We start from the raw sequence: 24,838 nt of genomic DNA, 5'->3' as shown, positions 1-24,838 counted from the left end.
CTCTCTCTGTGCATGTTCTGTGTGACTGCAGATCCAGGCTATAGCAGATCTCCAACAACACAACTGCCTGTAGAGTCACACAGAATACATAGAGTGGAGGGGCAGGATCAGAATCTGAGTCGACGAGCTGCCTGCAGGGAGACGCAGGTCAACACAAGGTGCAACATGCAGATCAATGCACAATCTCTGTCTCAGAAGAGCTGAGCCTGCACACTGCAGTAAGCAGAGCATCAGGCAAGCTGGTGACCAGGGCAGCCAAATCCCCTGCCCTAGACGAGCAGGAGATGCAGGGAAAATCGCCGCAGCAGGAACCTCAACTCACGAGCAGATTCGCCATCTCTCTCTCTCTCTCTCTCTCTCTTTTTTTCGTAAAAGGTAATTGTATTAATTACGAAAAAAGTACAAGATTACATGATTACACGAGTACAAGAGACACGAGGGCCATAGGCCAACGTGTGGGAAATCCCCGGACTAGTATACTAAAAAGGCTACACCAATCACGGCAAGGACCCAGAGGCAATTGCCAAATGCCAGGAATGCAAATCCTCCCGGGGGAGCAAGTCAGAGTGCCTGATGAGATCTAGCTGCCAATGCAAGAGCCCTTTAAGCCTTGCAATATGTCGCGGTACATTAGAGGCCGAATCAAAGAGAAAAGCATTTCGGGTGGTCCAAATGTGCCAGCATCCCCAGTATCTGAAAAAGGGAAATAAGATCTTCATATGTAACGGTGGCGGCGTGGGATACTTTGGGCGCACAAAAACCCAATCGAAAGGAGTCAGTGAGGACCCCACCACTGTGCGCCAGATTTGGGACAAGAGAGACCAGATATTCTTGGCGAGCGGGCAAGAAAGAAAACGATGTCGGGCCGATTCCGCCGTAGTGGTGCAGAAGAAACAATTGCCATTCGAGATTCGACGCTTGGAAAGAGCCGAGGCAAGAGGAAGACCACCAATCATTACCCGCCACAGAAAGACCTTGCATTTGAAAGGTGCCCTATTCTGCCATCCCTCCATCAGCGTTGCCTGCCACCATGACAGTGATTTCCGCAGGCCCCAAACAGTATTAGCTTTCACACCCAGCCATTGGTGATCTTTAATAAGAAGATGATACACCTGATTAGTAGAGGCCTTTTCCAGAGTCAACCGGCGTGCAAGATCCCAGTCCTGCCAAGGGCGATCCATAGCCAGGGCAGGAAAGGGTTGCCTACCCTGAAGTTCCGACGAAAGCTTCCCCCATAAATCACGGTATCCGCGCGGGATCCTGAAAAGTCTCCTAGCAGTCCGAAACGATGCGAGGACATTACGAGTAGCAAGGGTAGCATCCGCAATCGAAGTCACACCCAAACGGGCCATGCAGTTAAATCTTGGTCTGAGCTGATGTTTATCTTCCCATGAAAGTAATCTAGATACTGCCAATAATTCTAGCTGGAAAGAATTAGTCTGCAAGCGGTCCCCTACAGGATGCCAACGGGTCTTTTGGAGCACCACTTTCCAAGAGCCGACCAAGTGCAGTAATAAAGAGGAAGAGGGACTGGAAAATCGAGAGTCAGCATTAAGGACATGCCACCATGAGGCCCGAAGCCGTGTGTTACCCTAGCGGAGGCCGCTGTCCTCAAGAAAGTAACGGGCTATGATGGTCCACGGGTGATTATCCACACACATGGCACGAAAAAGAGACCAACGAAGGGCCAGCATATGAGTTTCTGCATCCAAAATAGCTCCACCACCCATGCGCTTAGGGGTACATGCATGTGACCATGAAATCCAGGAAATGCCTGCCTTCAGTGAATCTTTCTTCCATAGCATGAAACGAATGGGATGGGTGAGGGCCTTCAAAGTAGTGGGCGTCCATGGCAGTAGTGGCAGGAAATACGTCAGCATTGGTAGCATAATTGTCTGAGCCACTTTGAGGCGGACATGGAACGGCCAGGCTTGCGACTTCCAATACATAAACTTCGCGGCCAATTTTTGTGAAATCCACTCCAGCAGGTCCTTTGGCCGTACATCCACCCCCAATGGGTATCCAAGATGCCTGACAATGGAGCCACGGGAAACCACCTGGCCCTGCCAGCCTAACGACTGTAACTCCGGCTCCGTGCAACTGAGAATGGCTGACTTAAAGGCATTGATGCGAAGACCAGAGGCTTGACCAAAGAGCGTCCAAACATCTAATGCCTTGCGAATGTTGTCCCTGTCCGCCTGCAAAATCATAGAGGAGTCATCAGCCAAAGATTGGCTAATGAAGTGCTGCCCCAAAGGAAGAGATAACCCTGCCAGCTGGGCAGAAGCCGCCATGGAGGATAACATTGAAAGGACCGGGTGAGTCGCCAGGGCAAAGAAGAGAGGGCTCAAAGGGCAACCCTGCCTGACCGAGCGTGCAAGGAGAAATGGCTCTGTAACCCCACCATTAAGCATGACTCTTGAAGAAGCCTCAGTACTAATGGTGTAGATCAACCGGGACATCCGGATACCAAAGCCCATGGCAGACATAAGATCTGCAAGGAAAGACCAGTCCACACAATCAAACGCCTTTTCCAGGTCCAATTGAATCAAGACCACTTGCTGATTGGAGTGCCGCGCATAGTCAATAGCCATTTGCACATTTAAGATATTATGCAAAATGTTGCGGCCCTTAATGAAACCATACTGGAGAGGGTGCACAATAGCTGGAAGGTGCTTGTGAAGCCTGTTTGCCAGCACTTTGGAAAAGATTTTATACATCGCGCCCATCAATGAAATTGGTCCAGTGTTACAGCTTTGACGGCGAAGGGACCTTGGGAATCAGTTTGATAAGGCCTTCTTTCCATGAAGAAGGCATGACCCCTGTTTCCCAAACCTGCTGAAACATGACCACCAATGGCTTTACCAACTGCGTGGCCGAGTGCTCAAAAAATTCATTAGTGAGACCATCCCAACCAAGACTTTTATCCTTAGGCAGGTGCAACAAGACATCCATAACCTCCTCTTCGCAAATATCCGCCTCCAAAGTGGCTTGCATATCAAATGGAACCTGCTGGTGGACCAGATGATAGAAGACCGAGCGGGCATGCGTAACCTGGCTAGACGGCAAGGAAGAAGAACCAAAAAGATCCATAAAATAATTTCTGCACATATTGATAATGGTCTGCGGATCAGTGACCATGCGACCTTCCGAATCCTGGAGTCGAGTCATGTTTTCGCGAGCCGGAGAAGCATACAAGGCACGAAAGAACTTATGAGACTGGCAGGCACTATCTTGCAAAGTGTTAGTCAAGTTTTGCAGCTTGGCCTGCTGATAAGATTTCAAGCTAAATACTTGAATAAGATGGGCCAAACGCCGCTCCAGGGACAGCAGAAAATCATCATCTGGGGAGTCCAAGAGCAAGGAACGGACCAAGGCCAATAAGTCCTCTGCTGCATGTAGACGACGGCGACAAAGAGAGGCATTATGAATCCCATATTGCCGAGCAACCCGCTGCACATTAGAGAGCAGGCGTGCGAACGAAGCCAAGCCCTCAGAGGCGAAGTCCAATAAGAACCTCTCAATCAATTGCTGCATATAACCCTGAAAAATTGGATGCTTCAAATAAGAGGAATTGAAGCGTAAAGGGAGCTTATTCAGCAACTGCATAAAAGGTGCAATGGATTGTGCCCGCATCTCAAGCTGGAGGGGGAAATGATCCGACAACGTATATTGCTGCAAGACCTTCATCTCCAGCATCTCGGGAAGAAAATCATCCCCCTGCATGATATACATTCTGTCCAATCGCGACCAAGTGGTTGCATATTGTGCGGAATGAAAAGTGAAACCTGAAACAGAAGGGTGAAGCCACGACCAAAGATCTTGCTTAAGTATGTGCAAAGCAAAGGAGTTCCACACCCGGCTTTCTGGCGTATCCATGACCGAATGCCCTGAGGTGGACTGAGAAGAGTCCACACACATATTGAAATCTCCCATCAAAAACCCCCTGCGGCCAAGTGCCATGGAGCCCTGCAAAGTCGACCATAGATCCCGTCGGGATGCGGGATCATTCGGAGCATAGAGTCCCAGCAACCATAAAATCTCTCCTTCAAATAAGACTTCAATTACCAGAAATCGGCCCTGCACATCATTTTTAACAAGAACAGGCTGGTATTTCTCATGGACAATCATCAGCACGCTCGAGTAGTGCTTAGCAGGTGTCCCTGCATAAAACAGACGGAATCCATGGCAATCCAGAACTTTTCCTGCCTCACCGTGGCTTTTGTGCTCCACTGCACACAATACATCCCACTGGTTCTCATGCAAGACAGACCACATGGTATGTTGCTTATGGCGAGAGCAAATGCCTCGCACATTCCACGTGGCAATCTTCATATATTTTCAAAAAAGGAAGTCAGGAACGAGGCGCCTGTTGCCTCGATTGCACCTTTTCCACGAGGGCATCCAGGACACCCTCATCCAGAAAATCAGCCAATACTGCAAACGAATTCGGGCGACCTGCTTTAGAGGTAGAAGGGAAATCCACTGCCTTGGGAGTAGGGCGGGGATAACACCTATCCCAAGGTGTAATCACATTACCTTTTGCATCAAATGCCAGCTTAGCAGGTGGGCCCTTGGGGCCCTCTGAATAGACTGTCCTTGAAGACGGATGACGGGGGGCGGACGGGGCCATAGTACGCGCATCCTGCTGTGAGGTGACCATGTCTTTCCTGCGCGTGTATGTGCGCACGGAATCCAGAGAAGCATGAGGCCCAGGATCTGCCAGGCCTGCGTCCAACTTTTTACCTTTTTTTTGTCGTGCCTCAATCCAGTCAGTGTTAGGAGAATCCAAACCCCGGACCTGTTGTTTGCCTTTATTCATGATAGTAGGTGGCTGAAGGGTCTCCTGTGCCGGGGCATCGAGCACCATGTCATCTTTGGGCTGCACAACCTGCGCCTCCTCAGAAGACGGTTGCCGTTCCGAGCATTCGGCCACAAAATGCCCTAATTTACCACATGAAAAGCAGTGTCCGGCAAAATTGCCCCATTTCAGGCGAAAATGCAAAGGATGCATGCCTGAACAATTGAGGCGAAGCCACGCAGGCCTTTTCCTGGCCGTATCCCATAGCATGCATAAACGGTTTTGGTTCATAGCCCTAAGGCTCAGGGGAACCAGCACTGTGCCCACAACCGCCATCGCGTCCTTCAACAATGGCCAGTATACCGCTGGACAGTTTTCCACTTCCACCCACACCGGGCATTCTCGTTGAAGCAGACGCTGGAAGTCAGCCATAGGGCGCCATGGTACCACATGGACTAAGCGGCGATCAAAGAATAGTGGCAACTTGGACAGGAGCTCAGCTCGATGCGATTCCGATTTCAACAGCACCTCATAAAAGCCGCGAGGTCCAAGGAAGATCTCCTCAACACACTCCCCTTGCAGTAAATGGTGCATCCATTGGCGAATATGTGAGAGCACTGGGATCCTGCCGGTGAAAAAAAGTATAACTGCACGGTCATAAAACACCAAGAAGGACCGCAAGACTGATTTTGGGTCCACCGTGGCTTCCAGCACATCATCCGCAGCCGCAACAGAGAAAGTTTCATTATTATGCTGGACATAATCGCCAAGCAGAGTATTGGCAAAGTCCAGCAGATGTTCCCAGTCAATTTCCTGCGAATCCACAGGTTCAGAGGCAACCTGCGCATAGGAATGGTCCTGCGGACCCATTGGCTCGTCTGAAGTATGCTTGGAGCGTTTGCCTGCAGGCGGCAGTTCAGAACCCGAAGGCGGCTCCTCCGTGCATGGCACCATATCCTCCAGCTCCTCTGTATCGGAATCAGGGCCAAGGGCTGCCACCGTCCGGTCGAGAAACTCCATATCCAGGCCAGCCATACTGCTGTCTTCTCGCTTTCGCTCGCTCCCTCACTCTCTCTCTTTCTCTCTCTGTGCAAGTCCCGGAGGGCGCTCTCGCTCTCTCTCTCTCTTCTCTCTCTCTCTTCCTCTCTCGCTCTCTCTCTCTGTACAAGAGCAGATCAGATCTCGGAGCTGAGCAGGGTTGCAGTCACGTGCTGCCAGGTTAGGGTTCCCTTTTCTCTGTCACGGCACCGCAAGATGCAGAGGGCAGGCACCCGCGGGCAGCGGACGAAGAGCAGAGGGCGGACAGGACAACTGACGAAGGGGCTGAACTCACTCGCTCGCTCGACTCCTCTCTGTCGAGCTCTGTCTCGCTCACGGGCACGCGCAGAGGTATCCAGGCGAAGAAGCGTACCTGCGGACGCAGACGAGCAGAGGCCGACGGCGACTGACGTAACGCGGGCAGACGACGGGGGCTGAGGCGACGGTGGCGCAGACGACGGGGGCTCTGACAGGCGACGGGGGCTCAGGGGCTCAGGCGACGGGGCACAGACGAACGGGGCCTGCAGGCGAGGGCGACGGGGCGCAGGCGAAGGCGATGGCGAACAGGTAAGAGGGTCGCGAACAGCGAACCGGGTCCCGCAAGCGATCTCTCTCTCTCTCTCTCTCTCTCTCTCTCTCTCTCTCTCTCTCTCTCTCTCTCTCTCTCTCTCTCTCTCTCTCTCTCTCTCTCTCTCTCTCTCTCTCTCTCTCTCTCTCTCTCTCTCTCTCTCTCTCTCTCTCTCTCTCTCTCTCTCTCTCTCTCTCTCTCTCTCTCTCTCTCTCTCTCTCTCTCTCTCTCTAATAGCTCACATCTCTCTTGCTTCCGCTTGCTCATGTTTCCACTCGGATTGGCAAATCACCAAGCAAGAATTCTACAATATGGGAAATGGTTACAAAATGCCCTATCAAGAATGTTGTGTTTTTTACACTAAAAAAATATTGTGGGATGCTACATGAAACATGAATCGAAATGTTGCATCTGGCAGGAATGCATTTCCAATCCTTCCATGTTCTAAAATGGTGTTCTCATGAACATCAACCACACCTTGGAGGAGAGTAGAGACCATCTCTGAGGTAAATCTGCACCATGACACCAACTACCCTCCCTAAATCATCTTTCCTTCCCAACTTGCTACAAGTTTAATAGAGCTTGGAAAAGATTCTAGAGCAAAGGCCTATAGGTTGTTAGGGGAAGAGTGATAAGACAGCCAATCATTTGGGATCTGTGGGTACAAGATCAAGACAAGTTGCAACTTCGGGAAGTTGTTAGGGCAAGAGTGATAAGACAGCCAATCGTTTGGAATCTGTAGGTCCAAGATCAAGACACGTTGCAAATTGGGGAAGGCTTGTACATTCAATCGGCTGGTTGAGATCCAGACCTTCTTGCTCCATCAAGGTTTCCCCTCACAAAGACACAACCTTCATTGTGTTGAAGTGTGACCGATTAGCATTGGACAAAGAGCAACATTGCTTAGCTTTCTCCAGCATCCCTTGAAGCAGGATCAGAATCCTAGGACTCCAAGGGAAGTTGTGGTAGCTTGATCATGCATTGCTTAATCACATATCAGAGAGTGCAGGTCTGGATTTGAGAGGGCACAACCTTGGACAAGGTGGACTGGGATCCAACAAAATGGAACAGGCTTCCCTTGTCAATTTCATAAAAGGCAATAAGTTTCCTTGCGTACACAGCCTGTGATGATATGGTCTGGCCTCCATAATGCAACAGACACTGAAAAAAGTGTAGCATCATGGACCTTCTCAAACATACTTTCTAGTGACACCTGTTGGATGGTTGGTGGCTGAGGACGGTCTCATCCTTCATACGGCTTATGGATTGGGGGTCTTGCAGTTTGCAACTCGGTGGTTCAAATGCAGCAAGATAGGGTCCGTTAGCACTGCCCACAGAAGTGCCTAGAGACTTTGAAGCAATATATGGTCATGTGATGCTGTAAAGTTAGTTTGGAGAGAAGTGTGTAGGATACTCTGTTGAGTGGAACCCAGAATCTAGTGTGTCATCCAGGATGCTTTTTGTTGGCAGTCAGTCAGTCAAGGGTATCATCTACTCTACAAGACATAGATGCATGAGAGGATTCCCATTATCAAGGCTGACTCACGATGTATTGTGGGTGTGGCGACTTTGGCTAGCTGCCACATTAAAGAGTCTACTACATCACGATCTAAGATGTGGGAAACTATTGGCAACCTCACACAGTGGCATATCTAGAAGGTCCACTGCCAAAGTGGGTCTTAAGAATTGAAAGCCTCTGCTGTATGCAAGCTTGGCAGCAGAGCTTGCATCCTGCATTATTTGCTCCTCACAGACCACTAAGAGTGGCTTTAGGGGAACTCCCGCCCGCAATAGTCATGGTGTGTATTGTGAAGATATACTACGGTTCCAAAGATACCATTGAGAGTGTCCGGACACGACAACCACATAGTGACACTTAGACAAGAATGCAAGTCATGAAAATAGGCAGAGGAAACATCCGATGAATGAATGTAGTATGAAATGAATGAAGAAAGTATAGATGTCGCTGCTCGAGGAGCGGAGTTTTCTAACACCTATGGACTCTCGTGGGATTGGGCTGAGGGAGAGTGCTGGACACTGTTGTCTTCTGTGTATGGTCTGAGTGCAGCAGAACCACCAATGAAGATGTCAATGCATAGGACTAGATATTGATGAAACACAATAGCCGATGGCCAACCAATGCAGACAATGCTGAAGATGATGTGAAGGAGCAACTGGCACAAAAAATACAGCTACCTGGAGGGTGGCTGTAACCAGCCTTCCTTTCGTGGATGGGTGATAAATCCCTGATTACAACTTAATTACAGCAGCAAACAATTAATGCAAATCTGAAAATGCAAATTTACCTACTGATCTTGGACAATGCACACCCGATTGGCCCCAAAATTGGTGCCCCTTTCGGTATTTCTTTAGCTTTATTGAAGAATAAGTTAATTTACGATGGGATTCTCCCGATCCCCTTGCTATCCAAAGTGACCAGCAAGTCTTCAATCTATTTTGCCCCTTGATTCGGGCACTTAATTGGCCTTCACCCGCTTTGATGGAGATGAAAATGCCCCAAATTCAATGGCTGGCTAGTCCTCCACCTAAATTTAGCTGAAATTCACCTTCAGCCTTGAAAAATCCAAGTCTTGGAGCTTCCAAGTTCCAGCACGCTTCCTGAGATTGCTACTAAACCCTAATTTCTTTACAACAAAGAATTTTGCAATTTCTCAACTTCCAAGGGTCCAAATGCTGAGATCTTCAAAGCAAGGCTATGAAATGGCTAGGAGAGAGAGAGAAAGCTGTAGAGAGAGAAAATTCAGAGTTTCTTCGTGAACTGAAGAAAAACTGTCATTTACTACTACTACCCTATCTCAACAGCTTGTAGATGTTGTCACCTGCTGTTCATTGGTCTTCTCCTGCTCTTGGCTACCTCAGAAGGTCCTCCAATGGCTACAAATCAAACCAGCAGCATCTCCTCCCTCTCTCTTACAGGCTGAATACACTAAAAATGCCTCTCTCCAACCTTTAAAGACGTTTTTCAGTCTTACATAGGCATTTTTGACAAGTGACAAACTTTCCAAATGGTTTTTCGAGCATTAGCCATAATTCAATATTAATTGTCAGTCTATAAATATTGAAAATTAATCTAATAATTCAATATTAATGGTTTTTAGAGCATTAGCCATAATTCAATATTAATTGTCAGTCTTTAAATATTGAAAATTAATCTAATAATTATTTCAGTGCCCTGAAAAATATTTTGACCAGCCAATAATTAAATTGACTATGCAACTTTTATTCCCGAGTATCTCTCCGCCATCTTTGACCATCAGATTGGCATTAGGTACCATTAAACACTACTTCTCTAGTGTCACCAACTGACACTTATGGCCAAATGAATGACCTGGGCCAACAACTGGCACTAGATACCACCAAGTACCTGTGCGGCATAGCTTGGAGCATGGTAGTTGCTTTAGATCTTTGGTGAGCGATCTGCTTTTGAATGCTCTACTTGATGAGGTAAAAAGGAATCATACTACATAATGCATCAGTTTCCATTTTGAAAGAATGCCTACAATCATAGGTTTTCATTTGCATCAAATGCCTAACATGTACACACAATTCAAACCCAAAACACAAAGGGGTAATGCAATAGGGGCATGGTCATGCAACAAGGAGCCACTTGGGCAGTACCCTCATGGGGGAGATTGTTCACTTGCCTAAGCGCCCTTTGCAGTGATGAAATGAGTAATCCAAAGAGTACATACATCAGTGAAGGATATTGATGTTGAAGACAAGAAAACAATACTAGAAACTGAATTGCCATATAATTACCATATCAACTCATGATGCCAAGAACCTTATGAAGAAATAGCAGCACCTCAGTTGAAAGAGCTGTGTTGAGGAAGCAGTTGCTGTGGTAGCATTAAGAAATGTCTCAGGCTTAGACTTGAGAAGGAAAGTCTTCATGCAAGTTCAAGAAACATGACTCAACCAAGGGAGGATATGGAGTCACCATGGAACAACCAACAAACCATGTCTCCAATCCAATCATGATTAGTGCATACCTGGAATCTTAGTTCTTAATTAAAATACAAGCCCATAAAACAAAGTTTTTTTCCCTAGAAAAGGTTGTGGATAATTATACTATGTAGAAGAAAATACGACGAAGTACAAATGCTCAATAGACTTCGATGTAAATCAGATCACATATATACAAGGCCTCTCAAGGGAGTCTAGGGGGGATGCAGGAAAGAAGCCATGGTGGAGTGTAATACTATCAGGGTTTATTGTTTTGTGGGGTAGAAAATAGGCTATCGAAACCCCAGGTGTGAAGAAAGTGCTACCAAATCTTTTGCTGCTGATTTTGGCACATAGCTAAGGCAATTCAAATGACTCTTGGGGAAACCTGTTAGAAGAGCAATACATCATAACAAAATAACAAAAGAAACAACGCACAATCTGCAAATACAAAAGACAAAGGCAGAAGTAAATGGTAACAAGAATCCACTATATGAATCACCGTGGTTGAGTGCTGGGCACACATTCCACAAACTCCCTATTCCACACTAAGAATTTGCAAGTTCAAGTGTCTAAATATGGTCAATGCCCTCCTTATAGATAAAAAGTTGTGACAATGGACAAGATTAAAGCACCAAAAAATGAATTAGGGGTTGGTGGCCTATGAACGTGTGAAATGACCACTCCCAAGTTCCAATAAACTCTCTCAAAGTGCGGCTGAGCAGGCCATGAACAAGAATACCCAGGATGCGCCATGGTACTCCAGTAGGATGCATCCCGTTTGATGTGCCTCCAAAACAAAGCACCCTCTCTGAAGCTCCATGGACAGCTTTTCATGACACCTAGATTCCTTTGTTGGACTTTGAGAAATCCCTCTCAGTCCCCTCATGCAAGACCACAACAACACAAACTGTGGTACATCCAATCATGAACTTGGCATTGCAGACACCGATCCAAGGTTTGGAAATGCCAAAACATGTAAACTCGATAGCATACATCCACCAAAACATGAAAGAGTACTAGAATGCCCTCTCTCCACCCTTAGACAAAGTTACAGAGATGATCTACATTTCTTGCAACTCTATTTGAATCTGTTAGCCGTCACCAGTGGAGAGACAGCCCTGCTTTCCACAAGAGTAGCAAGTAACCCACCTCCTTCTTCCACCAATTTCTTGACATAATCACCGTATGTTGGAGCTTTCCCTTCGCCCAATAGCAAAGACTCCTCATCAAGAAACATACACATTAAGCCATCAAACTCAGGATCAGGAGAGGAAACCCAAACCCTCATTTCTTTGGCCACCAAAGGAAACTTGGTAAGAACCAAAAGCAAATACCTCAAAGTAAGAGCTGAGTAGTTGATCATGGATAACCTTGAACCTCAACACAAATGCTTGCATGGAGCCATCCAAATTAAACTTGAGATGGTATGGTTGACCTTGAAGGTTTCCCCTCTTAAATTTCGGCTTGGCCTTGAATCCAGCAACAGCCTTCAAAGGTCTTTCTGCACAGCCATGCTAGTTTCAAGCATAATTAGGAACTTTAGATTTGTTATCACAATTACAGGATGGAGGTGGCATAACAATGACGTGAGAAAATAATTGATGGTATACACATACTTACGCTCAGAAAAATGCACAAATGCAAAGGACAAAGTCAATGACTCAAGGATGGCATTAGGACCTACCTTCAAACCAACTCCACATGAGAAAAATGTTCTGACACATAGTAAAAGCTTATAGAAAGATCATAACCAAACAGGAAGAGCCAAGTTAAAGAGCTAAACACAGCACCACATGGCAAGCAACTGTTTGCACACAGGCAAGCAGAGGAACACATTGGCGAGTCAGCTTTTACAGTACTAAAATCAGTGCACAATAGTAGCATCAAGTTGGCACAAGGGATAAGTTGAGAAGTCGGATTTTACAGCATCAATATTAATGCACAACAGTATCACCAAGTGCAAAACGCAGTAACTAGGAAGACAACCAACGGTGAAATGCAAATGCAGGGCTGTGTCACTAGGCAAAATGATTAGCCACACTCCAAGGTTGACAACATACACAACAGCTTCATTGTCATGCAAAACTCAGTAATGTAACACCTGTTCATCTGTCATAGCAAGTATTTAGACAAAAAGAATGCCACAACATCACTTGATCATGAAAATGTTGGCTAACGCAACACAATGGAATAGGGAAGAGGGATCCACTATAAGAGTGAAAGAGCAAAATAGTTGAGCACTGCCTCACACATTCCACAAGCTCCACACCAAGAGTCTGCAAGAACAAGTGCCTGAAGCTGCAAGTATGAGACAAAAGACGGGACAAGTTACGAGAAGTAGGTCAGCCAAGACTCAAAAGCAGCAGCAGCCACCCATGAATTAAGGCTTGAGCGCCTACTACGAACTTGTGAATTGAACAAGAAACTCCCCTTGCAGTACATGATCTCTTGCTGGACATTTAGGAAATGAGATTTTTAAAATCAGGCTGACTACACCAAGCACACTCTATATACAGATAGCTTACTGAGCACTAAAAACTATTTCAGCCATCTGGTTCAACATTGCACACCCCTGTAGAGACCAATGTTGCTAGCCACTAGAGCAATAAGACACAAAGCAATAGTTTCCTTTTACATATTTTGGACATTTCATTTCACTGATAGTCTATAGAAGGATCGTACAATTTTTGTAACCTTTGAGCAATTCATTTCACTAACAAAAGGACCTCTCATATTTTGTAACCTTTCATTAATTCACTTCCACCCTTTGTAACCTCAATATCATGTACTTCTAAGAAATCTTATTCGCTCAAAGAAGGATCTTATATTTAGAAGAATCTTACTTTTGGAGGCAAGAAAGGGTGGACCTTTGTCAGCCTCAATATCATGTGAAGTCAATCACTCATAGGAACAAAGGACAGCTAAGATGGACTTGCAGGATGCCATCAGATTCGAGGATGTCCCTATATGCGCCCCCAACAGGGGATGACTGTCCCAGCATACCCAAGACAAGGCATGCTAGTTAATTAAAACACATTTTTTTAATGCACTGTGCCACCCACAGTTCCCATTCCCTGGTTTCCGGCATCCCCATCCCTGTCCACAGCACCCATCCCATATTTTTTATGCAATCACCCAGTCATAATTTCACTCAAACCTAAAGACGTTTTGCAAAATATAGCTGGGAACATTGCAGTACAATTTGAGGGGAATTTGTTTTTCTCAATGGCCTTGACTGAGTTGAAATTTCTCTCCCTTGGAAAGATTTCACAGTTAAAAGGACATAATGAGTCATGTTTGGCAATCTCCAATATCCTATGTACATACTATTTTGTGCAACTATTCATCTCTCATATGGGAAAGAGCAACGAAATTATAAATTATAATTTTCACAATTCAACATACCTGTAGGAGAGTATGCTCTAGAACGCCTATCCGAACCTCCATCTCTTGAAGGTCCACCTAGAGATTATGGAAATAGCATGTTAACTACAAAATTGAAAAGAAATGAAATCCTCTGCCACCATGAGACACTTCAAACTTTCTTGTGTCTTCTTGCTTTGAAAGTCAAAAAATATGGCTGCCATCATGATTGAGAAGAAAACACAGCTACTTTATTATGTTTAGCCATGGTTATGCATGATATTTCTATGTCCATATGGGAATTACAAAGAGTGAACTCTCATTTTCTAGCAAACTTGTCTTAATATTAGACTCAAAAATTTGCACTCCTACCCACATTTATGTTACATACCTTTAGGTTGTATATAGCATTCTTCATATGCACAAGTGGAGATACATCTGAAATTTTGTTTCCTTTCTCCACCAGTTTGTGCTACAGATGGAAACTCACGAGATCATGAATTCTTGATAGCAGTGTTTAGTGCTTGAAGAAAAAATTCAAAACTACATCTGCGTTGAAACTAGAGCTGTTTGCAAACAAGACAACATTCAAAAATAGAAACATATAACTTACTTTGACCCTATCAAGTTGTTCTGATATGTTGGCTAGCTGATAGTTGTATACTTTCACATCATTCAAACTTTGCTTATGCCTCTGAGCACAGGGAGAAAAGTGTTTGACAAAACAAAACGGACAAAACGGAAAAAAGAAGACTGCAACATCCATACATAAATCAAATTTTCATCTAGCTGGTGATAAGGAAAAATATAAAATTGTGAGCAAATAAGATGAAATTACGATGGTAAGGAACTCACATAAGTAAAGTGTGAAAATAAACCAGACCTGTTGCACTCCCATCAAACGAGCTTTCACAGTATTGTAATCTGTTAGCTGCACATAAATCCAAAAGGAAAATTTGTAAGACCCTTGTTAAGCTACCTGGACTCCCTCAAAAACATAAATTTCCTCATACAACACATCTCTAAGGTCCAGTCTATCAGGTCTTCAATCCAAGTTTGAGAGGTTAAAATGAGCCCCTTAAGTTACATACTCTTTCATGACTAAATGCCCTCTTTTGAAATAATTCCCTTGTACTTTTAGTTCCCCCTTTCTGTGTTTAATTCCATTGGTAATCAAATCTCATGTTCTTTCATAACCTAGCGAAAACCAGGAAAGTAAGGTCTCCATATCATGGAATGCATTTTAGCGTTGCTTGAACAAAAATGTAAGTCAGGTTGTAGTGCTTGGCATGTCAAATAATACCTTGTAGCCTTCTAACCGAGTGTGCCTACTAAAGCTTTGGATGGTGAAGACATCTGACCACAAAAGCTCATAACAGATTTTGATATAATCGACTTGAGACTTTTAAAGCAGCCAGCTGACAATTTCCTAGGCATCTATCCTTCCACCTAGCTGCACTTTCTTAGCATATGTAGATGCACTTTCTTAGTATATGTGTAACAGCTGCAGGGATCATTCTGAAAGTCCTCCCATCATCTATTTGCTTTTTCTCACCATGCAGAAAGGTGCACTCCAGTAGCTAACAGTAGTAATGCTACTGTAAGATTCCCTGCATTCACATTTGTTTTTGGTTGCAATTCTGCAGCCAACAACCCCCCTTTCACATTTGCATTTGACTTCAGGAAATTGGAATGCTAGTGCTTCCAGACTTCAGATGGGGAAGTCATTATCAAACAGAAGCCACATGCATGGAGGCAGAGAACACTGGTGTGCTCTCCAGTTCAGACTGCCTTGCAGGGTATCTTCCAAGCTTAAAAAGCTCCCGCTCCACCATGACTACGGGGATTTTTCCACACACATCTTGAGGCAGTGTGAAATCAATCAATGTGCTATCAAATCAACTGGTATATTATGAAGATATGCTAGGTTTTGCACTGAGGAAACATAGCATGTACGACTAAGACTGAAACACAAATACTCAAACAGAGACAAGTAAAACTCAAACCCTAAATGTAAAACACAAAATGCAAAAACTCAGAACTCAAACACAGAGAGAAGGAACTCTGAAGTGAATGAATGCTGTAAATGAATGTAAGAGTGTACAGAGTGCCCAAGGGTAGAGCAATGCAGTGCCGGAGAGTAATGTCCACCGGAGACGGATCCCAAGTGCAGTGACCACTAGTCGGAGTGCGGGAAACACCAAATGCTGATAACCAAAGTGTCACGGAATTGACGCGACAACAAGAGAGGTATTTGCTGATGTAGACAGCCTGCTAGATAGCAAAAACGTAGGTACTGCAGCAATCGCGTGGTGGGAGAGATGGCAATGGCCTGTCACTTGGCACCAGATGCTGAAAACATGGTTGATCAAGTGCTATGATGACACAGCAAATGGAGACCTCCAAATAGCATGGCAATGGTTGAAAATAGGCCGCCTAGGGCTAGATAGTGATAGGCTACAATCCGTGATGACTGGACAGTAGATGGTAGGTAGCTGATGGTTGAAATCTGCACAATAGAGTGAGAAACATGCACAAAAGGATAGGGCTAAATGGTGGTCTATTTATAGATGTTAAAGGGTGCCCCAAAAAATTAGGATTTTGAGGGACCACTAAAAATCTCTCGAATTACGCACCAAATTGGTGTTTTTCATTAATTAAGCATGTTTTGGGACTGTTTAAAAATGCTAATCAACTGTAAAGCATGTTTTAGCTCAACATGTATGACTAGTGAGGCACACTGAGCTATCAGGGGACTCTAACCATGGAAACTTTCACTCAATAATTTATAAGTCTTCAACTGTGCATAATGGACAGTGTGCCGCCCTAATATGAGTGGGCAATTGGCTGCTCAAGTGGGTCCCCCACACATCAACTGACCCATGTTGAGCTAAAAATGCATTACATGCTGATTAGCCACTTAAAACAGCCCCAAACCAAGCTGAATTAATCAATTTACTGAAACTTTCATTTTTAAAAATGTGTTCCTAGAGAGTGTCTATGTCCATAAGCCAAACCCTAATTTGGGAGAACCCAAGGATCTATAAATAGAAAAGCTGCCCATCACTCAGTGTTAATCTTGTTTTTGCAGCTTGCAAGTGCCATGTCTTTGTTGTCCACACCATGTTCACAAAGGATATCTCAATTCGAGCTACTACCCACTGCTTCCTATCATCACGCGCCTACTGTTCAACCTATCCACTGTTGTTCATAACTGTTTCTAACCTTCCAGCTTGCTGTCCAGCTAGGGACTGCAGGCTACACCTTCTCCAGCTGCCGCCTACTACCACATGGCCTGATTTCCTGCATTTCCAGCCTATACAACCAGCCTGATTTGCGTTTTGTTGTTCCTAATCCAGCCATCATAGAGCTGTGTTTGCTGCTGCGAGACATATTCAGAGGTTGTCTGCTATGTTTCAAGATCCGTCAAAGTACAACACGCTCTTCCGCTCATACTCCCTACCCCGGTCTTGAAGGCATGGGAGTTTGGGGTTCAATTTTCACCTTGCATAGTGTGTTTGTTGCATTGAGTATTTATTTATTCATTCATTATTCAAATCTCATTATCTTTTGTGTTCATTGTCTCTGTGTTAACCCTACCCCTAATTGTGTTTCCTTATCATTATGTGCATTTGTCAATAAATTTATGTTTGTATTCTGTAGATGAGCTTTTCTTTACATGGTATCAGAGCTAGGTATTCACTGAAGAAACCTAAGCCCTTGATTGAAAAGCTGCAGCTTCAAAAACAAGAACTACAAAGGGAAGATGACATCAAACATTTCCACACCTAGTCAATCCCCAAAGGAGCCTATGCGGAGAACTCAGCTTATCCTTCTAGCTACATTGGAGAGACATGTTCTTATCCTATCACAGACGAGGAGTTGTGGAGCTAATCATGGCTCATAGAGCCAAGAGGTTGAAGACTTGACAAAAAGATAGCAATTTGAAAAAAGCTATTCAATGAAGGTATGTATGGTTCTTTCCCCTCAAATGTTACACATAAATCTAATGATGTTGCAAGGCCATTAAGACCTCCATCAAGGATGGGCCCCCTTTTTGAATAAAGAGATTCACAATATGTTCCTTACTTTCAATCTCTTCCATCTACTCTAGTGTAACGTACACAAGTTTCAACTTCCCTTCTTCCTCTTTTACATCTACTTCTTTGCAATATTTTGAAAACGATCATGATGAACTTAAGAGTGCCACATATTGATCATGATAAAAATCCTCTTGAAGATCCATTTTTGTATGTAATACTCAAAGAGGTGATTATTTTAAAAAAATATTGGCAACTCTTTTTCTACTTTCCCTTCTTTGAATTTTACTTCTCAAATCACAATGAGTGTGGTAGGTTTTTGCATAGATACTACTTTTTGCATGGCTATTCGATCAATTTGATAGTGCCTTCTCCGTAGAGGGGGCTCTTGTTGTTTCTTTCGAAAGGGACAGCAAGAACAAGCCAAGAAAACTCAAAATCAAAACCAAAGACAAAACCTAAGTCAAAAAAAAAAATCAATAACCATGCCTTCCTTGAAACCTCGGTGGCAAAATGCACCAAAGAAAAATATGTATTACCAACATTGTCAAAAGGTTGGTCATTTTGACGCCAAGTGTCGATCAACAACAAGAAACATGCAACCAAAATAGAATACTCAGAACCCGCCCCCTAAGTTGAGTAACTCCTAGCATGTAGTGACGAGTTAGACACGAGAATCGAGACAGCAAGTGTTCCTTAGTCGCAGAGAGACACACACAGAGAGAGAGAGAGAGAGAGGGCCATAGCAGAAACGCTGCAAAACCTTGGACATATACTCTTCCTAAGATAGATAGAGTAAGCCTTTTGATCTATCTCTGAGTATTCACATGCCAAGAATGTGATTGGTATCACCAAGATCCTTCATGTCAAAGCTGCCATAAAGACTTTGCTTCAGTGAGTCCAAGGCATGAGTATCCCTGCTAGCAATCAGCATGTCATCTACATACAAAACCAAGATAATCAAGCTGCCATGTGCTGCCTTCTTGGTATACAAGCAGTGATCCACTTGACTTCTATGAAAGCCTTAAGAATCAAGCTACCATGTCCTGCCTTCTTGGTATACAAGCAGTGATCCACTTGACTTCTATGAAAGCCTTAAGACTACATAAATGTATCAAACTTATGATACCATTCTCTTGGTGCTTGTTTCAACCCATACAAAATCCCTTTCAATTTACATACCATCTTTTCTTTCCCTTTTTCAACAAACCCTTCAGGCTGCTGCATATATATGTCTTCATGCAAATCACCATGTAAAAATTCAATCTTTATATCCATCTGTATGAGTTCCATATCCTCAACTACAACCAAGCCCAAAATGGTTCTCAATGTAGTCATCTTGACTACAGGAGAGAGAATCTCATCAAAGTCAATTCCTTGCTCCTGCTTGTACCCCTTTGCAACCAATCTTGCTTTATACTTCGATGAGGAACCAAAAGTGACCTTCATCTTGTAAACCCATTTGCATGGAAGTGTTTTCTGCCCTTTAGGCAACTGCACCGAGTCCCAAGTGCCATTTTTCTCAAGAGATTCCATCTCTGACAACATGGTTTTATACAATTTCTTGATGTCTACAAATCTGTCAGGTTGTCTAGTAGCCCTAGACGATCTCCTAACCCAATGGTCATTGTTTACTGGCTATTCCTGCAAATTTCCATTTTCAGCATGTTGTCTTGGCATTTCAGCCTGCAAATCAGCATTAACAGCTTGTTGTCCTGGCTGTTACTGCACATGTAGTAGCTCATTATCATGGGCAATAGCTGGCTGATCATTTCCAGCATCATTTTCTGCATTTACATGTTCATTTACAGCAGGTATTTGCTACTGTACAACAAGCACATTTTGTTGTCCAAAACGTATTTCTTCCCGGAATACAACCCTACAAACCTCCTAAGTCTTTTCGGGCTGTTTGTGCATGCGATCTCCCCAAAAGATACCACTACTTTCCTTTTCTCAGAATCCCACAATTTATACCCCATTTCACCCTCGTCACCATATCCTAGGAAAATGCATTTACAGGACTTTGGCTCAAGTTTGCAAAGTTTTTCTTTACAAATGTGCACAAAATCCTCACAGCCAAACACTTTCAAGTGAGCATATGAAGGTGGCTTGCCCGACCACGCTTCTTGGGGAATTCCCCCCTCCCCAAAGACCTGTTTAGTAACCGATTAATCAAGTAAACGGTTGTCATAACAGCCTCTACCCAAAAACCATGGGGTAATGCAGCATGAGACAGCATCATACGGTCCTTATCCTGTATGGTCCGATTCATATGCTCTGCAACTCCATTTTGGGGTGGATTATGATGGGCAGTGAGCTCTCTCTTTATCCCTTTGCTGTCACAAAATGCCTAAAAGGCCTTGGACACATATTCCCCACCATTATCAGAGCAAAGACACTTAAGTGTCTTATCTATCTGATTTTCAGCCAATACCAAGAATTCTTTAAACTTGTCTAGCACTTCATCCTTGCTACGAATAGGATAAACCCATAACTTTCGTGTAGCGTCGTCGAAAAAAGGTAACAAAATATTTCTTTCTCCCTAAGATAATCTTGGCGTTTGACATACATCTGAATGTATTACCTCTAGAGAAGAAGATTTCAAAGAAAAAGACTTTTTATGAGTCGTCTATGCATGTTTACCATAAATATAATGATCACAATGCTCAAAATCAGCATAACGAAGACAAGGCAAGTAACCCAATCGAGAAAGAACTTTCATTCATGTTTGACTCATGTGTCCCAACCGGCCATGCCACAAAGAAACGCTTGGCTGCTCAGTCACGGCAACAACATGGTCACGCACACTAGATAGATGAAGTGGATACAAAGTATCACTTTTGCAACCTCTAGCAATGACCCTAGATCCCTTACAGATCTTCCATTTTCCATCACCAAAGGTGGTATGAAAACCATCATCATCTAGCTGCCCTGTGCTAATCAAGCTTTTCTTGAGCTGAGGTACACGCCGTACATGCTGAAGTGTGAAGACATAGCCATGCTAAAACTGCAACTGCACACTGCCAATACCTACAATGTTCCATGTCCGCAGGCTTTGCCCCTTTGGTTTTAATCGGCTTTGCCTGCTTCTTTTGCAACAGGATATTGTAGCCCTGTTTTTGCCAAACTGCAAAGTTATGTGCTCCTTCAAGCTTCTTTATGTGAATCAGATTACTGCTGTCATTGCTGCCAGCCATGATTTTCAGCCCAAACGTGACCAAAAAACCAGCAAATGCAGGCCCAAAACTGTCAGCCAAGTGACCAAGGTACAAACAACTACCAACCAGCAATAAAAAACCACGTAGAAGCACAGATTTCAGATCTGTAATTAAATTTTCAGAAGCGCCAAACCATATGCTACAGCATTATCCAACTGATTATAGCTGTTCCAAGGGCATATGCATCACATTACATGAGAAATCCCAAATTTTAGCTGCAATTTCTGTTGTACATGTACCCACGGGCATAAAATTTGACACACACGGTCAAAAGCCCCAAAATTTTTGTGCTCAAAGCATCAAACACACATCTGCATTTTATCTATCATGCATTGAACAAGCCAATTTTGCCAAAATAAAGCAATTTCAGCAAAACACCCAAATTTTACCAAGTGTTGATGTCCAAATTTTTGGAATTCAACCTGCATGTACATAAACTGACCTAAAGCTACACAGATTTTGCCCAAACTGCAAAAGCCCCAAATTGCGCGGGGTTCAATGTGCATCGATATCAAGAAATTGGGTGAATTTCAGCCCAATTTGTGCATATACATGAAAAGCCCCAAATGTTGGGGACAAAATGTCACAAATTCCTGCAATTTCTGAGATAAATTTTCTTGTCCTGCATCACATTCCCCAAATCTGGGAAAAGCCCCAAATTTCTGGGCCTAAATCTGCCCAAAATTTTGACTGTGCCTACACGCACGAACACCCGTTAATGGGCAAAGGGAGTTTCAAGAAGAAATTGATTTTGTAAGAAAATTATGACGGGTCCATTGACCCACCAGGTGGGTCGCGTGACTGACAGCTCGCTAGCGGCCGTCCCAAGCGCGCCTTGTCTCACGCCCGCCGTCCGCTGGTCCTCGTTGCAGGCTGCGCGCTACCCATTGCCCATTGCACGCTATTCACTGCCCGCCGCTGATCCTCATTGCCTGCTATCCGCTAGTCATTGCACCTACTGCACACCCACTGGACCACGCTGGTCCCGTTGGTCAACAGTTTGTTGAACCCAACTCCAGTTTGGTCAGGAACTCTAGCTGACTCCCTACTCGACACGAACTCCAGCTGTCTGCATGCCTGACGTCTACACGCCTGACGATCGTCTGCACCATATGCTCTGATACCAGTTTGTAGCGATGGGTTAGGAACGAGGATCGAGACAGTAGGTGTTCCTTAGTCACGGAGAGACAAAGAGAGTGAGAGAGAGCAATAGCAGAGAGCGAGCACGTTTGTAAGTACAATGATGAGTGTGTACCTTTAGGTTTTTAGATAGATATATATGTGTAAGTACAAGTGCTAAGGGTGTGTTCACACTCGAGCACATTTAAAGGAACGAGGCCTTTGTTCCCAGCATAGCAAAGGAGGCAAAATTGTAGCAATCAAAATCACGAGCAACAGTGAGGCCAGATTCACATTGCCACCCATAAACGAGCACAGCCAGTATCATTCTCAACTCCTAAGGGCATGTCTGACTAGTCTATAGGACATGAGGCCCACCTCGTCTCCATGAAGACATCCAAGACTATGAGCTTATTCCACATTCACGAGTTACCTCCTAATGAGACAACCCAAGAGACCCACTCTACCCAACCAAGCACATCTTCTCATGCTTGGATAGCAAATAGTGGAGCCACTCATCATATGACCCCCATCCATGACATTTTTATCTTTGAAGCCCTTGTACTTGGGAATGTCTAGTATGGAAATAGCTTCTCGATCACGATCCATGGTCTAGGTCGCATCAAGTTTGATACTGACAAGGGCCATGATCTCACTTCATTGGACGATGTCTACTATGTCCCTAGCTTGGGGTGAACCTTTTTTCTGTTTAGCAACTTCACTGATTGGGACAAACGCTTTTCTTTACAACGACCACTAGTGAGGTCATAGACTCTCAGACTAGTTTACTAAATTGCTTGCAACAAGGCATACCCTAGCGGCCTCTACATGATGACCTAGTTTCTTTCCCAACCACAACAACCAAGGACTCAAGAGTTCCACCACTTCCAAGCTTTAGCCACCACACAAGATCCTACAAACAATGAGCCCCTTCGGCATTATTGCTTCAAGCACCGTGGATATGACTCATTGTATGAGCTATCATGCTATCAAATGGTTAAGGGCCTTCCATACCTAAAATTGTCCAAGGATGTCTATCCAACTTGTCAGCTTAGAGAAACACGATGTTATTTAGAAAAGTTTGTGTACAATATAAGTATTGGTTTGCCTTGGTGTGCTAACAGTCGAATTAGAGTATCTAAGTTTTCTTGATTATTCAAGTTTATGTGTCTATGTGTTCCCTTGATTAAATGGGAAATCCAAGTATTCTTCAGCAATATTGTAACATGACTCATAGCCTCAATACAATTACATGTCTAGATCACTCAATCTCTCAGCCAAAACCCTAACTACTATTTGCTTCACACGCACTCAAATATCATCTGTGCAAGTGAAAAACTTGCCCATTCCTAGGCATTCACTTTTCATTTTGCATTACTTGATGAGGGCAATTTGAGTTTTTGAAGATACAAATCTCTCTCTCCCCCTCCCTCTCCCTCTCCCTCCCCCTCCCCCTCTTCTACTCCATGTCCCACACCTCTCCTCCCTCTCCTACCCTTCTTCCTCTCTACCTCCCTCCCTCCCAATGTGTCTCTAGTAGATAACAACATATACTTGTTAAGAGAAACCTCTTGTGTCTATTGCACTTTTTCTTTGCAGTAGGAACACCAAGAAAAATGCTTAGTCCAAAATTACAAACTGATCAAAAGTGATCTTTTCATTTACAGTTCATCAATTCCTTAAACTGATATCTTGCAAAACCATTTCAAAGGGCAGCAATTGTGTTGTAATGAACTGCCATTTTGCCATTTTGGTCTAGTGACATGCCCCACCATCTTCTTGTTGCTTGAGAAAAGTATAAAGTTACTCCATATAGATTCCATCCACATGAAATTAGCTTTTTCCAAAGACAAGCAAGCTTTATGGTCTCTATGAGTGTAAAGGAGTATTCCAAAGCTCTACTCCAAAGTGTGCTCTCTATCCGGATTTCCACTATGTGCCTTTTGTAACATCCATTCAAGCCAATCATGCCATGTATCAACATAAACATCTATTTTTCCAATGCTATGCAAAAACATTGCTAAGGCAAAGAATTTGCACATTAGAGCTAATTGAGCCTGGTGTAAGCAAAACATTATAATATAATTATCAAGTTTGAATTTCATTGTTTGCATATAATATAAGAGAAAGAAAGAAGCTGATGACCAATAGCTCAAACTGTTTATTTATGTATCTCTCCCGTGTCTCCAGCTTATCCAAGAAAAATGAAATATCATTTTCGATTCTGCAACATTAACAATACGTCCTGATAAACTTTCACAAAATACGCCCTGTAATTATGTTTTAACATAAAAAACTGAGAAATCAAGCGTTACACATTAGTCATATGTGTATATGAGAGGTGAGGTGGCACTGCTTATTTACCATGCATAATCTCTACAGTATTAAGCAGTAGTATCATATCAAGTTAATGTAAAGTTTACCTCTGTAGCTGCGCACAGCAACTTGATGAGGTTTCTGACATTTCCTAAAAGGCACAAGTACTATCATCGGATACTATTTAAAGAAATTCAAAAGAGAGCTTAGATATGTGGAAAGTTTGGAAATTTAAGAACCGCAGGTTATTTACCTTACCAAACTATTTCAGATTAGCAAATGAAAGTTGAAGTTGATACCAAGGCATTTATACAGCATCAACTAAGATGTTCTTAAATGCATCTGAAATTAAATTACACTTGAAAAGAAGCAACAAAATGTCAAAAACCAACCTAGGGGAATTGCA

At 43.8% G+C, this 24,838-nt stretch overlaps 1 protein-coding gene across 2 annotated transcripts in view; it reads right to left on the bottom strand.

Annotated features, from left to right (window-relative positions):
- Positions 1-24,838, bottom strand: part of LOC148016295 (intraflagellar transport protein 57-like) — a 111,599-nt gene that overhangs the window by 25,443 nt on the left and 61,318 nt on the right. The window contains exons 12-18 of one of the 2 annotated variants that reach the window (XM_087663763.1): positions 24,540-24,583; positions 24,262-24,340; positions 14,623-14,670; positions 14,353-14,433; positions 14,131-14,211; positions 13,782-13,838; positions 11,997-12,674 (exon numbers count right to left, since the gene is read on the bottom strand). In XM_087663763.1, coding sequence (XP_087519889.1) covers positions 12,585-12,674; positions 13,782-13,838; positions 14,131-14,211; positions 14,353-14,433; positions 14,623-14,670; positions 24,262-24,340; positions 24,540-24,583 — 480 coding nt within the window. In that variant the 3' untranslated portion in view covers positions 11,997-12,584. Of the gene's footprint in view, positions 1-11,996; positions 12,675-13,781; positions 13,839-14,130; positions 14,212-14,352; positions 14,434-14,622; positions 14,671-24,261; positions 24,341-24,539; positions 24,584-24,838 lie in introns of those variants that run through there. The other variant, XM_087663764.1, reaches the window with a different exon arrangement.

Source organism: Lygodium microphyllum, chromosome 23 (genome assembly GCF_053477565.2).
Source record: "Lygodium microphyllum isolate KBCC chromosome 23, Lygodium_microphyllum_v1.1.10, whole genome shotgun sequence".
NCBI classification, from domain to species: domain Eukaryota; kingdom Viridiplantae; phylum Streptophyta; class Polypodiopsida; order Schizaeales; family Lygodiaceae; genus Lygodium; species Lygodium microphyllum.
This window is presented reverse-complemented; position numbering and strand designations above follow the sequence as displayed.